The 13,245-nt window shown below is 44.4% G+C and overlaps 1 protein-coding gene across 3 annotated transcripts in view; it reads right to left on the bottom strand.

Annotated features, from left to right (window-relative positions):
* The window catches only part of angpt1 (angiopoietin 1), a 55,272-nt gene that overhangs the window by 27,456 nt on the left and 14,571 nt on the right, over positions 1–13,245 (bottom strand). The window contains exon 1 of one of the 3 annotated variants that reach the window (XM_011609266.2): positions 11,862–12,619. The exons of 1 other annotated variant lie outside the window; for it this stretch is intronic. In XM_011609266.2, coding sequence (XP_011607568.2) covers positions 11,862–12,242 — 381 coding nt within the window. In that variant the 5' untranslated portion in view covers positions 12,243–12,619. Of the gene's footprint in view, positions 1–11,861; positions 12,620–13,245 lie in introns of those variants that run through there. One more of the 3 variants, XM_003969203.3, reaches the window with a different exon arrangement.

Genomic DNA, 13,245 nt, shown 5'->3' with positions numbered 1-13,245 from the left:
TCTAGTCTGGTGTGGCGATGGCTGCCTTCGCTCACAGCTCATCATCTTTGTTCCTTTGAGCGGTTTCTGAGATTAATCATGAACAAGCGGCTTTTGCTGTCTTGAACATAAAAGAGAAGCTGCACAACATGAAGCAGGATGTAGAAGAGGAAAGTGACTGTTCATCATCGGGTGGGACAAGTGTTTAGGTTAGTGGATGGACGTGCGTTCTGTTTTCATGGACAGCGTCACAGACAATAAACCGGCTGACATCCCCAACATACATATTCTGTGCATTATCATGAAGAAGCTAAATGGCTCAAATTGCCTTGGATTGAGAGCCGGGAGCAGGACAATCTGGACAGATACTCCCCACAATTATTGTTACAAATGAGTGCAAATGTTTACCACTTCTCTGACATTTCCCATTCAACCATTCCAAAAGGGGGTCTTGATCCTTTTGTAAACAGCAGCATTGGTTGGGTTGAGAAGCACCGTGAGGGTTCGATAACTGCGGCCTGGACTGTATAAAACACTCACTACTCCGGCTCTCTCATGTCTTGGCTTATCTGTTGCGTGTGTGAGGAGGTGAAGGGGCTTCTGGGATAGATCCCTTACGCTCAGGATCCATTTTAGACCACTTTGTTGGAGTAGACCACGGAGGCTTTTAAAGACCACCGACCATCCTAAATGCAGCACAGCCTGGTGTTGTGCAGCCACCAATGAGGCCACGCCAGCAGATAATCTTGCACCTTCTTATCACAACCTTTCTGTGAACCTTTCCCTGGAGCATGACTGGGGGTCTAACCTGTCTCACGACCACGTCTTTCAAAGTCGTCTTTGCCGCCAGTTTCAATGGTTCCAAACTTAGAACCTGAGATTATTAACAGACTGTTTGACCTTCTCTCGACTTCCTGCCCAACTGGCTCATTTTGAATGTATTCAATTAATGTTTAGTTTCTTTACTGCATCATTTCTCTGGAACAGAAACAAAGATTCACTAAATGCCAACCTGGAACAAACAATTTATAAACACTGAAGATGCTATCATAGATGGTCGGAATATAGTAAAAAATGTTACCGTTGTGATATGTACAATCACGTGAGAAGGAATGCAACTGTATCTGTGGGGTAGATTATTGGACTAGATTAGATTTATCACGCGTCAGATGTTGTTTTAGGCCCTAATAAGATGCTGCTCAGGCCAAAGGGGTCACCAGACATGGCGACAGCAAAGACAGAGGATGAAACTAAGTATCTTATAGATATAAAGGGGTCTGCAGTGAAGGGGTGGTCTGGGCTCTTCTCGTCGAGACAAGAGCTGTTTTCGAGCTCTTTGCTGTTTTCTTCCTTCTTTCCAGCCTTTCTCTCCCTGTCAAGATGCTATTGTGCGGTTGTCAGCTGCCTTTGTGCAGAGACATAATGATCTCTGTTCAAACCACCAAAATTAAACTACCCTTGCTTCATGTAAAGCGCTGAATAAACCATGTTTTTCATTTCAAGAGGTCCAAATTCTGCAGGCAGACAGATGTTTCAAAGAAGCAGAACACTCAAGAATCTACCCAATCATTAACTTTGATTTCTTGGCTGTTTCTATGGATTGCACAAGATAAAAAGACAGAATGGAAAATGTTACGTTGAACAAGCTTTCAACAGTATGAAGTTACAACAAAGGAAACCCACAGAGATACAATCAGGCTTCAAATGAATTGGAAGAAAACATTTTAAAAACAGCAAGTTTAGAGACACTAAAATACATTTAAACATTGTCATCAATTATCACAAAAGAACAGACAGGAAGAACGTGACAACTGGGCAGATTCGTTTATAGATTGAGTGTTAAAATCTAAAGTTCTCACAATGAAGGCAGACAAACAGCATAAAGATCCTCCAACGCTCCTAAATTCTAAACAGTTCGACCTACATATCTAAGACAGGAGAAGCAGCCTTGTACAAGTGTTACCTCGATGAGCAGGTTCCCCAACGGTTCTCCGATCTGTTCTTTTATTTTGGAGCATTTTCTGCTCCGATGATAAAGTGCAAAATGAGATATGAGATGTTTATTTACCGAAATCCTCCAGTTACAATGCTGCTCGCTATTGTAAAAATGGGCTCAAATGTTGCACCAATTAACGATGTGTGTCTGGAGGATGGGAGAGGAAGCCCCTCCATGGGAACGCACAACCAAAACCAAACAAGCAAACAAACTGGCTCAGTCAGAGGCCCGAATGCTGGGCAGCAGCAGAGTCGGTGCTCTTTGTGACGCAAGCCTTCCAACATGGGAATCTTCCCTCTGGGACCATTCTGGGACGTCCCCGATGGCCTCCTCCTTCCCTGCTGGAGGCTCAGGCTGTCGAAATGCAAGAATGCCGCAAGTCCTTAATCCCACTCCAGAAATATCTGAGTTATGAGATATTACCTTCTGAACAGCCCAGCAGGGATTTCCTTGGCCAAAAACTTACAGGATCCCTGTGAGATTTGGATACATTTTAACTTAAAACAGGATTCAAATTCCTAAACTGAGAGGTACGAAGGAGGCGCAGTGGTTCCTCTGTTGAGTGAGGGAGGAGCTCATAGCTGCAGAACCCTGCACATCACCTAATCCTTCCACAGAAGGTGTCTCAGCTAATCCAAACAAATGGGCATTTAATGGCAGCGGCGGTGTTCTTCAGCGCCACGTCCGTGTTTATCTTTCATGCCATTAAGCGTGGCCTGCAGGGCTTATAAAGTCGTCCTGGCTTACAATCAACACGCAGCTTCAGGGTTCCTCTCATGTTCTATCACCGCCTGTGCTTTGCCTCTTTCTTCCTTCCAATCTCTGCTGTGCTTTGCTTCTATCACCACAAAAGGACTGACCTTATCTCTCGGGGCTCAGATAATGTTACTCACAACTCTTTTTCTGCTCTCCCACCACTGCTTTTGCTAGTGACGCCTATTTATCATATCAGTGCCTGTGTGAGGCACTTTGGAGTACAGGGATACATAAAGAGTGTGTGTTTGCGTTTCTGTATGTAATATATGTGTGGTTGCATTCTGGCCTAAATTTCCCCCGTGACTCTGGACCGACGCTGACTCTAAACAGAGGGATGAGAGGGAAGATCTTGTGCGGTAGCTGGACTACAAAACCCGGAGAAGAAAGCGCTTTAGGCTGACCTTGAGTTCACCACAGCACTCCGGGAACAGGAAAAAAGATGTTGGTGTGGATGATGATGTGCAGCTCAGCACTGCATCACTGCCACTGGGGGGGTTAGAAAAGCCTGATAATTATGACTCAGTGCTCATCAAGTCCATATTTGGACAGTTTACTATGTGAAGACGCATTTTTGGTGAATCGGGTCACGTATTGAAGACAAAGGTCAGGATTCTCATTCGTCTTATTTTTGCTTTTTAGGTTTAGGTCAAAAACATCTGTTTTGATCCTTGTAATCCTGGAGGATTACAGATTACTTTCTTATTTTAAAAAATGAGGCTGTTCCTACAGGAAATGGTATGATTGTTGGATTCTTCTGAAACATTTTGTTGCAATAACACTGCAGCAACAGGTGAGCACATTAAATGTGTGACGCATTAACCAAAGTCAAACTGCTCGGAGTGTTTAGGAAACATGACAATGTTAAAAAATTAGATAAATGCAGCCGTTAGCAGATGGACACGACGGGCACAGATGGAAGAAATCAGAGGGGTCATAAAGGAGACACAGGTGAAAGAAAGACTGGAAGGAAAAGTCAAACAGGAAAGGTTATACATCCAACCAATGAATAATATTTGTTCACTTTCTCGTCATATTATGACCACTCAGCGCTCTTTACAGTCCAGAGCCACATGAACTCGGACAGCATCAGAAGAGGATTTAGTTTCACAAATCCGCATGCTATTCTATAGTAAACGCACGTGTCACCTGTGCCCCACAACACTGCCCGCTCCGGTCCGTCCATCACATTAATGTCACTATAGCAACAACTGAAGAGGGGAACCGGATACCAACAGGGCACAACTGAAACGACTGCAGTATCAGTGTTACGACGCTGACTTTAAAAGGATTCTGTTTACTGGATTGGGTCGACCGTTTGCCCACTACTGAATGATGACATCGGAGAAGACAGAAAGTCACCAGGAGTGTGTAGGGAAACGATTTGCAGCTCCAGACATCATCCATCACAGAGATGTCTACTTCTACACTCATACAGGAGTGCTGTTTGACACTCACTTTTCCCTTGTTTAGTTTAATGACTGGATCTGGTCAAGAGAGGAAACGTCTCATTGATCCTTCACAGGCCGTCATTTAGGCTGACGGCCATTTGTCACACACATCAAACGCATAGATGTAAAACACTGTCACACAAACATAACGTAGTGGCAGAGCTGGACATTCGTCTGTCATAGAGCTGTGTGCCACACACACACACACACACACACACACACACACACACACACACACACACACACACACACACGGACACACACACACACACGGAGCTCTGGAGGCTTAGCTGCTTCATCTCACAGCTACTGAAAACATGTCAATTTGAATAAACACCTAGAACCATTTGTTAGCCTTTGGAACTGGGTTGTGAACGTAGACCAAGAAGCAAATGCGTCGGATTGGTCACTGACAGATTTAGGGCTCAGCTCCTGTTAGCTCAAGGTATAGTAGCAAGCTTTATGACTGGCCTGGAGACGGCTACTGACAAGCACTTGGTCTTTTCTTCACATTTAGTCTGAACCAAATATGAACAACATTAATGTTAACTAGCGTTCTACACTTGTTTGTTATTTCATCTCAGATCATGGATGGTATTTCTTTATCACCAGCCAGACAGTCTGGAAAAATCCCTGAAAAAAGACTAAAAGGTCTTTACGATTTCTCTTTGTTATTATTTTGGTAGAATAGTTTTTATCGGTTTGATCCAATAACAATAAATGTGCTCATTGATTTGAGAAGTGAAGGCAGCTATTTTTATTTTATTATCCCATTGATGGACACAGCAGATTACACTACTTGTAAGGATAATTGTAATCAGAAACAGAATTTGTTGTAGTGTCAAATTATGCAAGAAGTGCTTGGTGACACTTTCTGGTCATGTTTGCCAAAAACAAGGAAAACTCCTGATTACAACATGGACAGAGATACGTCAACACTTGAGTCAAGCTAGTTCAGCACTGCTTACGATTGTTTTAATTGGTAAATTTTGCTTTAGAATTTGATCAGCAGTGCATCAAATCCGGTGGGTGAGTCCAGGCTGTTCACAGAGCCGTGATAGGTTCCAGTTTGCAGGCCGATCTTCCCACTACTGACTGTTTCTGCACCAAACTGAATATCGGGTAACCAAATGTTGTCTGGACACGCAACGGCAGATGTTTTTCATCTGCCACAGGATGGTGAATGAGGTGTCGTACGAATTGTGACACCGAACCGACACCCTGAACCACCCACACAAAACGCTGAGGAGCCTCAGTCAGCTAATACATCACAACATGCACCCACACAACCGAGCAGGAAATGATTAAATAACAATGTGAAGACAGAGAATCTTGGGAAACGTGGCTCCTATCCCGACACCACGAGGACACAACACAAACAATGGAAGTCTTTGGAAGATGATTTGGCTGAGACTGATGGAGGGTTCATGTTTACCTTCCTCCCAGCATCTTACTCTCTGTCCTCCATATGGCAGCATCAACATATATAACACTTTAACGCCACATTTTACTGAGAATGTAAACAAGGGAATCTCCATTTTCTGGTTAATGCCATGTTTTATTCCCCGGCGAGGCTCACTGAAAGGGATTTTCCTGTGTCCATGACAACCATGTTATCACAACTTTCTACTATAGGTGCAACCCAAAGACAAAGTGGGTGCCGCCCCACCCACCCCCAGGCTACCAGTATAACTGATTAAATCTACAAACACACGCAAAAAAGAGAAAGCAGTGGTGTGTTTGCAGAACTGCAGTATGGGAGACGTGTCCGTGTCCTCTGGAAGGGAGCCCAGCTGTCAGACAAAGACATCTTCACAAAGAGCAACATCTGTCGGGGAGAGTGGAGGAGCCGCTGAGGGGAGAGATGGCCTCAGAGGCAACATGGAGGGAGGCAGCAAGAACTTTTCTCAGCAAGTTGCAGAGCTATCTTTGGGATTAGCCATTGTCAGATACACGGCCATCAAACGCATAAATTGGAGCGAAAATGTACCCAGAGCTTTGTGATTTGCAGCCTATTCAGATGTTACATTTCGCTGCCAGAACTAACACAAGCATGTTCCTCTCGGTGCATTCTTTTCCCGTAATAATAATAAAAAGGAATATGACAGACAGATCATTCTAAATTCACTGTGTGGACATTTTGTGGTATCGCTCCGGCGCAGATTGAATTCAGCTTTGTTGTTTCAGCTCGGCTGACCTTCATCCAACCTTGATTTACAGCACACGACCTACGTGAACCTCCACCCTGCGGGAAAATAAACAGCGGCAGATACGGCTGAGCAATATCATCATCTACTCTGTTTATCGAGACTCATTCTGGAACAAAAATAGGGCAGAGATAAGTGTAGTACGGTAGGTTCAGGCTCAGTCGTGATTAGCTGCAGCCGCCATAAAATCACATTAGTTCCTCCCTTAATGCTCAGACTGACTAAATATCTAATGTTTCTCTCTCAGGCATTAATTCTTAGATGTGGGTCATGATCAGTCAACCTTGGAAGTGTTAAGAGTTACAGCGATTCTGTGATTACTGTGATTCTGGCAGCTGTGTGACCATAACTTACACACTTAGTAAAGCTGATTTCTACTCGCCTGCCCAAAATAATATTATTTATACAATTCCATTTGGATAAGTGTATGGAAGTATTCCTCCTGTTGCAGCCATATTCAATAACCTACTACAACAGAACAGCAGAACTGGGTGAGAGAAGTAACCTGGATCAATACTAAATGTTTAACAGGGAATTAATTAACCAATGGAATTCAAGTCACATCATAACTACGAAGAAACTTTCCTGTTTTAGAATTGCTTTGATTGAAATGTCCTGGAGACATTTTTCAGCAAGTTAAACTGAAAAACTGTAATAAAATCTCCCACCCGGAGGTTGGAAACATTTCCATTGGTTTGATTTTGGACAGAAGAAACAGGCAGGTTTTTTCTTCAAATAGCTGCTAAACGAGCGCAGGATCGTGCAGCTAGTGGAAAGTTACCCCAGCAATAAGCCGGTTGCACCCTCAGAGGACAGCTGGAGGAAACCTAAACAGAGAATGGTTCTATTGTGGACAGCAGCCAAGTACAGACGGGGAGCCGATGAAGCTCGTGGATGATGTTTGGCCATTTCAACAAATGACTCTATCTTTCAGGAAGATAACTGGGGAAATATCAGTCAGAGACAATGGGAAATGTATACAAATGGACATGTGAGTTTTGAGGAGTTCGGACCTGCTTACACATTTGATGTGATTTATTGTTGTTATGAACAGTCTTCTGCTAATACTAGTTTATTGCTTTATGGGATAACAACATCCTGAAGTTGATTAAAATGATCTAACAATGAACAAATGTTCCTTACAGTTGTTTTATGTAGCCCAGCAATAAAACTTTGCAACAAGCAACAACATTTTCTTCGAATTAAGCTGTGAGCTCCTCCTGCGGCTTCCTATTCAACAAAAAGCAAACGACCTAACACAACAACCATCTGGCAAAAGGAGCTCATTTACCATCTAAAGAGCAGTACAATTTCCCCTAGGAATTAATATTAAATGTCAGTGTGCTGAGGTAGTATTAGGCCAAGTTTCTAGTCCTGCTATCTTACTGCCTGAGCCTTACGTACCTGTGACAAGCTGCAGAGCACAAAACATTCAGGAAACAGCCCGAAAAATTGGCACATTATAAAAGAATACACTGGAGGGGGAATGGGAATACAAACCAATCCGGGTAAACTCCCAGGTCATTTCACTGAGGCATCGATGCGTGCCAAGCTACGTGCTATAGCTCCAGTCTTTAAGAAGTCAAACGTAAAGCCTTGTAATTAAAAGAAAATAAATCCCTCTTAAATTACCCTCGAGAGAGCGATCTGCTGAAATGACTGATGGAAAAAGAACCGTGTTGTTGCTCTGGATGTACCGAGGATATGCAGTTCAATTACCACACTGACGCTTTGGGTTGGCTTTAAAGATGTTATATACATTATATTAACATGTTATCAACATGTCTTCAGCTCCTGAGGCTGAGCTGATGGATATTTCACATTTTAAAAAAGGGAGGGCCAAAGCAGTCTGACATATCGAGTGTGACGCCACCATTAAAGCTACTCTGAAATGGTGGTTTCTCCTCTGTGAGGCTCTCTGGAACCATCAAACCTACTCACCATTTGTCCTGTGATGGAGGTGAAACAAGCTGCTCTCGATCCGTTTATGGTTTATGCAGCACAGTTCAGGTGTTAAATTTGAGGCGCAGAATGGTGCATAAGACACCTGCGCTAGCTTCCTCCCTCCCATCCTCACTAAACTCTGCTCTCACCCTCATTCTATAGTTCTCCTGAGGAGCGAAATTAGCCTGAGCTAGTCACACATTAATTACACATTAATTACAAGTAAGAAAAGGGAAGTTAAACATGTTTGCATCTCACTTCTGGTTGTGGGACTTTCATTTTTCATTTAAATACCCTCTGCCTAAACATCTCCATATTTCAGAATGTTTAAATAACTGATAAGCAGAGTCACAGCAGAGCTGAACGCAACCATCCATCACATTTAAAACTAAAGTGAAAAATAGAGATTAGAGATTTGCCAGTTTGTCCATCCCTGATGTCCTCCACAGGGTGCTACTTTTATCATTTAGTCAGAAACAAATGCTAATATTTTATATTCCCATTGAACATATAGGTTTAACACAATTATAATTAATTATTATGTGAGAAACAAAATGATCTTTAACTTCCTGCAGGCAACTATTGATTATCTTATAATAAACTGTGGTAAACATATTTTCAGTCTCCAAAGTCTTAAACTGAGAAGCTTCTGATAAAGCGTGACTCTCAGTCGGGCCGTTGCCTCAGCGGGCAGTTCGGGGAAGTCGGTGATCCTTAAACAAACGGAGGCCACCTTTGACTGGTCAGGAATGTTATCAGGATCCATCCAGTCTCAAGAGGAAGAGATCTTAGATTTAAATAAGCCTCAAACAGCTGTTTGCCGCATCACTCTCTCTGCCCCCCACACAGCAGCAGGCAGCCGCGGCGCTATCTGAAATACTCTCTTTCATCACTCCTGACTGCAGCTTTCACTGAGTCAAGCGGGGAAAGACCTGCGGTAATTGAGACAGATAGACTCGCCAGGACACTCAATCTCCTGTCCAATGAAAAATGTTAACTGCATCCTGATGTGTCCCCCATGAGCGGGCTAATTACAATTACCCACGGTGGTAATTCAAGTGTCCCCCCTGAAATAGCTCCAGTTGCTTTCTTCTGCTAATCTCTCAGCTTCTCTGTCGATTTTTCTTTCAGAAGCGATGCGTCCAGCCTCGTTCTTCATCACCTTATTCAGCTGAGTTGGCAGTTCTGTGGCTTTTCTGAACTACACAAGAAAGAAGAGGAGCAAATCCCAATTAAAGTTGATCTCAATCCGTGATCTGGATCATGGCCAACAGAGGACCAGGCCCTCCTCTGCCAGGTTTAACGTAATCCACCTCAACAAATTTGAGGTACACAGTGTAAATTTGGACAGACAACCGCGAAGCCTCCAGCTTTGTTCGCAAAGGTCAATATTAGTCGGTCCTAGAGCCAAAGTCGTGCGGACCCCAGCGCGTCATGAAAGAGGCCCGATTCTGTTGGTGGTGATGGCAGACTGGGCTCCCCTTTTAACCTCTAGAGAAACCTCCAGTAGAAAATGTACCCAAGAGGGTGTCATTAGTCAAACCTTCAGCCTGCCAACGTCGCCGTGCTGTTTTCATAGTATCACTTGTGCTATCACGGGCAGATGAGGTCCACTGAGCAACGATAAAGCCGCTGTTATTTCACCCCTGGCCTGTCTTGACACTTTTAGGAGCCGCAAAGAAGCACGCTCAGGTTTTCAGCCCAGACTCTGGTTGAGTAAAGCCTCAACATTTGTTTTTATTAGAAAGACTCACATCTTAATCCCTGATACACACCATAAACAGTAAATTCAGCCAGCCCCGCGTTAGCGAGAATAAAGCCTGGAGCTTAAAGCTCACGTCATATATTTCCACCCGATTTTGACGTTTTATTCCCTGGTGTGGATCTGCGTGCAGGTGGAGCAGATTCCAAACATCCTCCCTCAGTTCTTGCAAACGCCGTCACCAAGCGTCTGAAACGAACGGCGAGCTCGTCGGCTGACGCTTCACCAGAGCGGGGAGTTCAAGTTTGGTTCATCTCATGAAGAAGACGCGCTTAGACTCTTCTGGGGGCGACACACTGGCTGCTAACGAATATAAATGCTTTATTCCTGCTTCGGTCGGTTCACAGAAAATAAACCGTTAGCTTCCAGCACCTCATGAAGGATTGACCTCGCTAATCTCATGGAAGAACGACAACACTCTGGAAAGTCAAGGAGCACATTTGAACAATTTGGAGGTTTGTTATTGTTCCTTCACTTTAGAGACACAAAGTCTCTCACTACAGTATATCGCCACGGAGCCCGAGGGCGGAGCCAAATTTGAACATTCTTCAGTGGCTCTACAAATCCAATGAAATTAGAGGTAATAAAACCAGGCATTTATATCCTATTAGTGGAATGAATTTAATAGTGTTGGTTTTATTTTAGAAAAATATCAAACAGACTGAAGTGGTTTTCCTAAGTAATTCTGGGGGTGAGAGTTTGACTTACACATCGTTCACTTGAATAAATAAAGAGAGCTTTCTCTTTCTCAGCCTTTCGTCTTCTGAGCGTCTCTAGGGATCGTTCGCGGACTTCCTGCCATTAAAGAGACAGGCCGGTGGAGGACAGGGAGTGACTGACATAACTACCTCTGCTCTATGACCGACACGACGCACAACTCAACTGGACATCTGTGGAATTTGCTAAAAGGGTCGTTTGCGCAGGAAAAAATAGACGTGTCTGTCGGAAGAAGAGTTATTTATGGAGGCTAAAAACAGACAGCTGTTCAACATCTGGAAGTAAAAGAAACACTAACTTGAGATCATGAACACAGTTACATAACGGAACAGTCTGCAAATAATGTTGCTAATTGTAGCTTGTAGATGATTCAATAAACATTTGTGTTGAATTTCAGAGTAACAGCTGTCTTGTCAAGAGTGAGTTATCGAGGTTGAAACAGGAGGGAAAACTCAGGCGGGAGTTTGTGCACGTTGGATTATCTGAAATTCGTGCCTCCGTCTCATTTTCATCAAAAAAGCAAAGCGCAGCGTCGTGGAAGAGAACTTCCGTCCAAAAACGTTCTGCACATGTCACTGCCAGTAAAACCCGTTCCCACTATAATCCATCTTCTTTTCCAAATGCTTCATGTCTAATATGAGGGATTTGTTGATGCAAAGCCACTCACTGAACTGTCTAAAACTGAAATGTTCAAAGTTGAAGACACGTGAAAAGTAGGTTTGGAGCCCCCAGAACGACGCTGCATTCAAAACTGTATCTCTTGAAATGTTTGTGGGTTTTTTCTTTTAACATACAAAAAAAGGGGGAAAAACAGACAAAACATTGTGAGAGGTTCCGACATGAGAGAAAAGCAAACAAGTCCTGGTTTTAGTTGTCATCTCTAAAGCAAAACAAAGTTATGATGTGAAGCTCTCCGAGAGACCACACACACCCGACGGAAAATACACAGTTGCCTCAAACAACACACATCCAGTGTTTGTGATGCAACGACTTTTAAACACAGCAGCTCATAAATCCGCCGTTCCTGCAAGCGTTCAGACGCACGTCCTTACCTTCTGCAGCCATTGGGTGTAATTCTCCATTATATGCTCCAGCTGTTGGATCTTCTGGCTGGAAAAGTCTGGCGCTGGTGGTGGGGCGTCTCTCTGCAGAGAATTGGCATTGTGCTGGGCGCCGCTGGCCTTGGCCTCCCTGCACGAGGCTCCTCTGCCTCCATCGCCCTCAGGCAGGATGAACGTGTAGGTGCACTGGCCATGCTGGATCCTGTGCAAGCGCCTGTTGCTATAATTACTGCTGCTACCTCCGCCGCTACTGCTGCCACCTGTGCTGCTGCTCTCCGTCCCCCTCCTCTGCTCCCCTTTTTCACAGCTCGCAATCACCAGGAGCGCTGCCAGCGAGAGCCAGCCGTGGCCAAAGTTGGACCACAGCATCATATCAGGTTGCAGGTGAGTTTTACGTTCTTGAGTCTGTAACTGCTCCTTTGCTGCTGTGGCTTCGAGTTGCCTTTAAAGCTGGATCAGACAACACTTGACAAATGTGCTCCATCCATCCTAACATTGGACCTCCAGCCTCGCAAACTTCTCCAAACATGGACACATTCTACTTTCTTCAAGTCTGTGTCTCTGTCAGGAGGACTCCACACATCTCTAACTGGGTGAAAGCTTGATGCTCCTTCAGTTATTCACATTCAGACGCTTCATCATTCAGATCTGTGCAGTAAAAGAGCTCAGATGTGTCATCAGACCTCCCCTGGTCCCTTTGCCTTCCCTTCCTCATCTGCTCTCTGACTTAACAACCAGAGTGTGTGGGGGAAAGAGAGAGAGAGAGGGAGAGAGAAGAGATTCTCTCCTACTCTGAGCCTGCCCCTCACAGAGCATGCAGAGGAATGTGAGTGTGTGTCCATGGACAAGTGTGTGTGTGTGTGTGTGTGAGCCAGGCAGAAAAAGGACCCCGGCACAGATGATGTGCTTTGACTTGGAGGATCAGTTTACAGGCGTTCAGGCTGCTGGTTCATGTGCTCGACCTGCCTCTCCGCCTTGCGAGTTGACAGAATTAACGTGATCAACTCTGCAGATCGACTCGGCTCCGCGTGGTCCAGTGACAGGTGTCGCTCTGAAAACACCGCAGCTGCGTGTCCCACTGTGTCCCGACCACATGCTGGGGCACATGCTTTGCTAACGTGCACATTTTGTTACATACATAATAATGTACGACCCAGATGAGGGGAACTTCATGCTTGGACTACCTGACTCTTCCAGATATGGGAGTGTGGGTTTAGGCAGCTAATCTCCATGTTTCTGCTTGGATCGTGTTTCTGTGTTGTGGCAGAGGAACTTTGCCTGTTTTTGCTGGGACGAATGTGGGACGAACAATACAGTTTTAGGCTGCTGCACCACCAACCTTAATCATGTGAAATCCAGAGGAGAAAATTAGCTT

Source organism: Takifugu rubripes, chromosome 12, assembly GCF_901000725.2.
Source record: "Takifugu rubripes chromosome 12, fTakRub1.2, whole genome shotgun sequence".
NCBI classification, from domain to species: Eukaryota; Metazoa; Chordata; class Actinopteri; order Tetraodontiformes; family Tetraodontidae; genus Takifugu; species Takifugu rubripes.
Note: the sequence above shows the minus strand (reverse complement) of the source record. Positions and strands in the feature narration are given on the sequence as shown.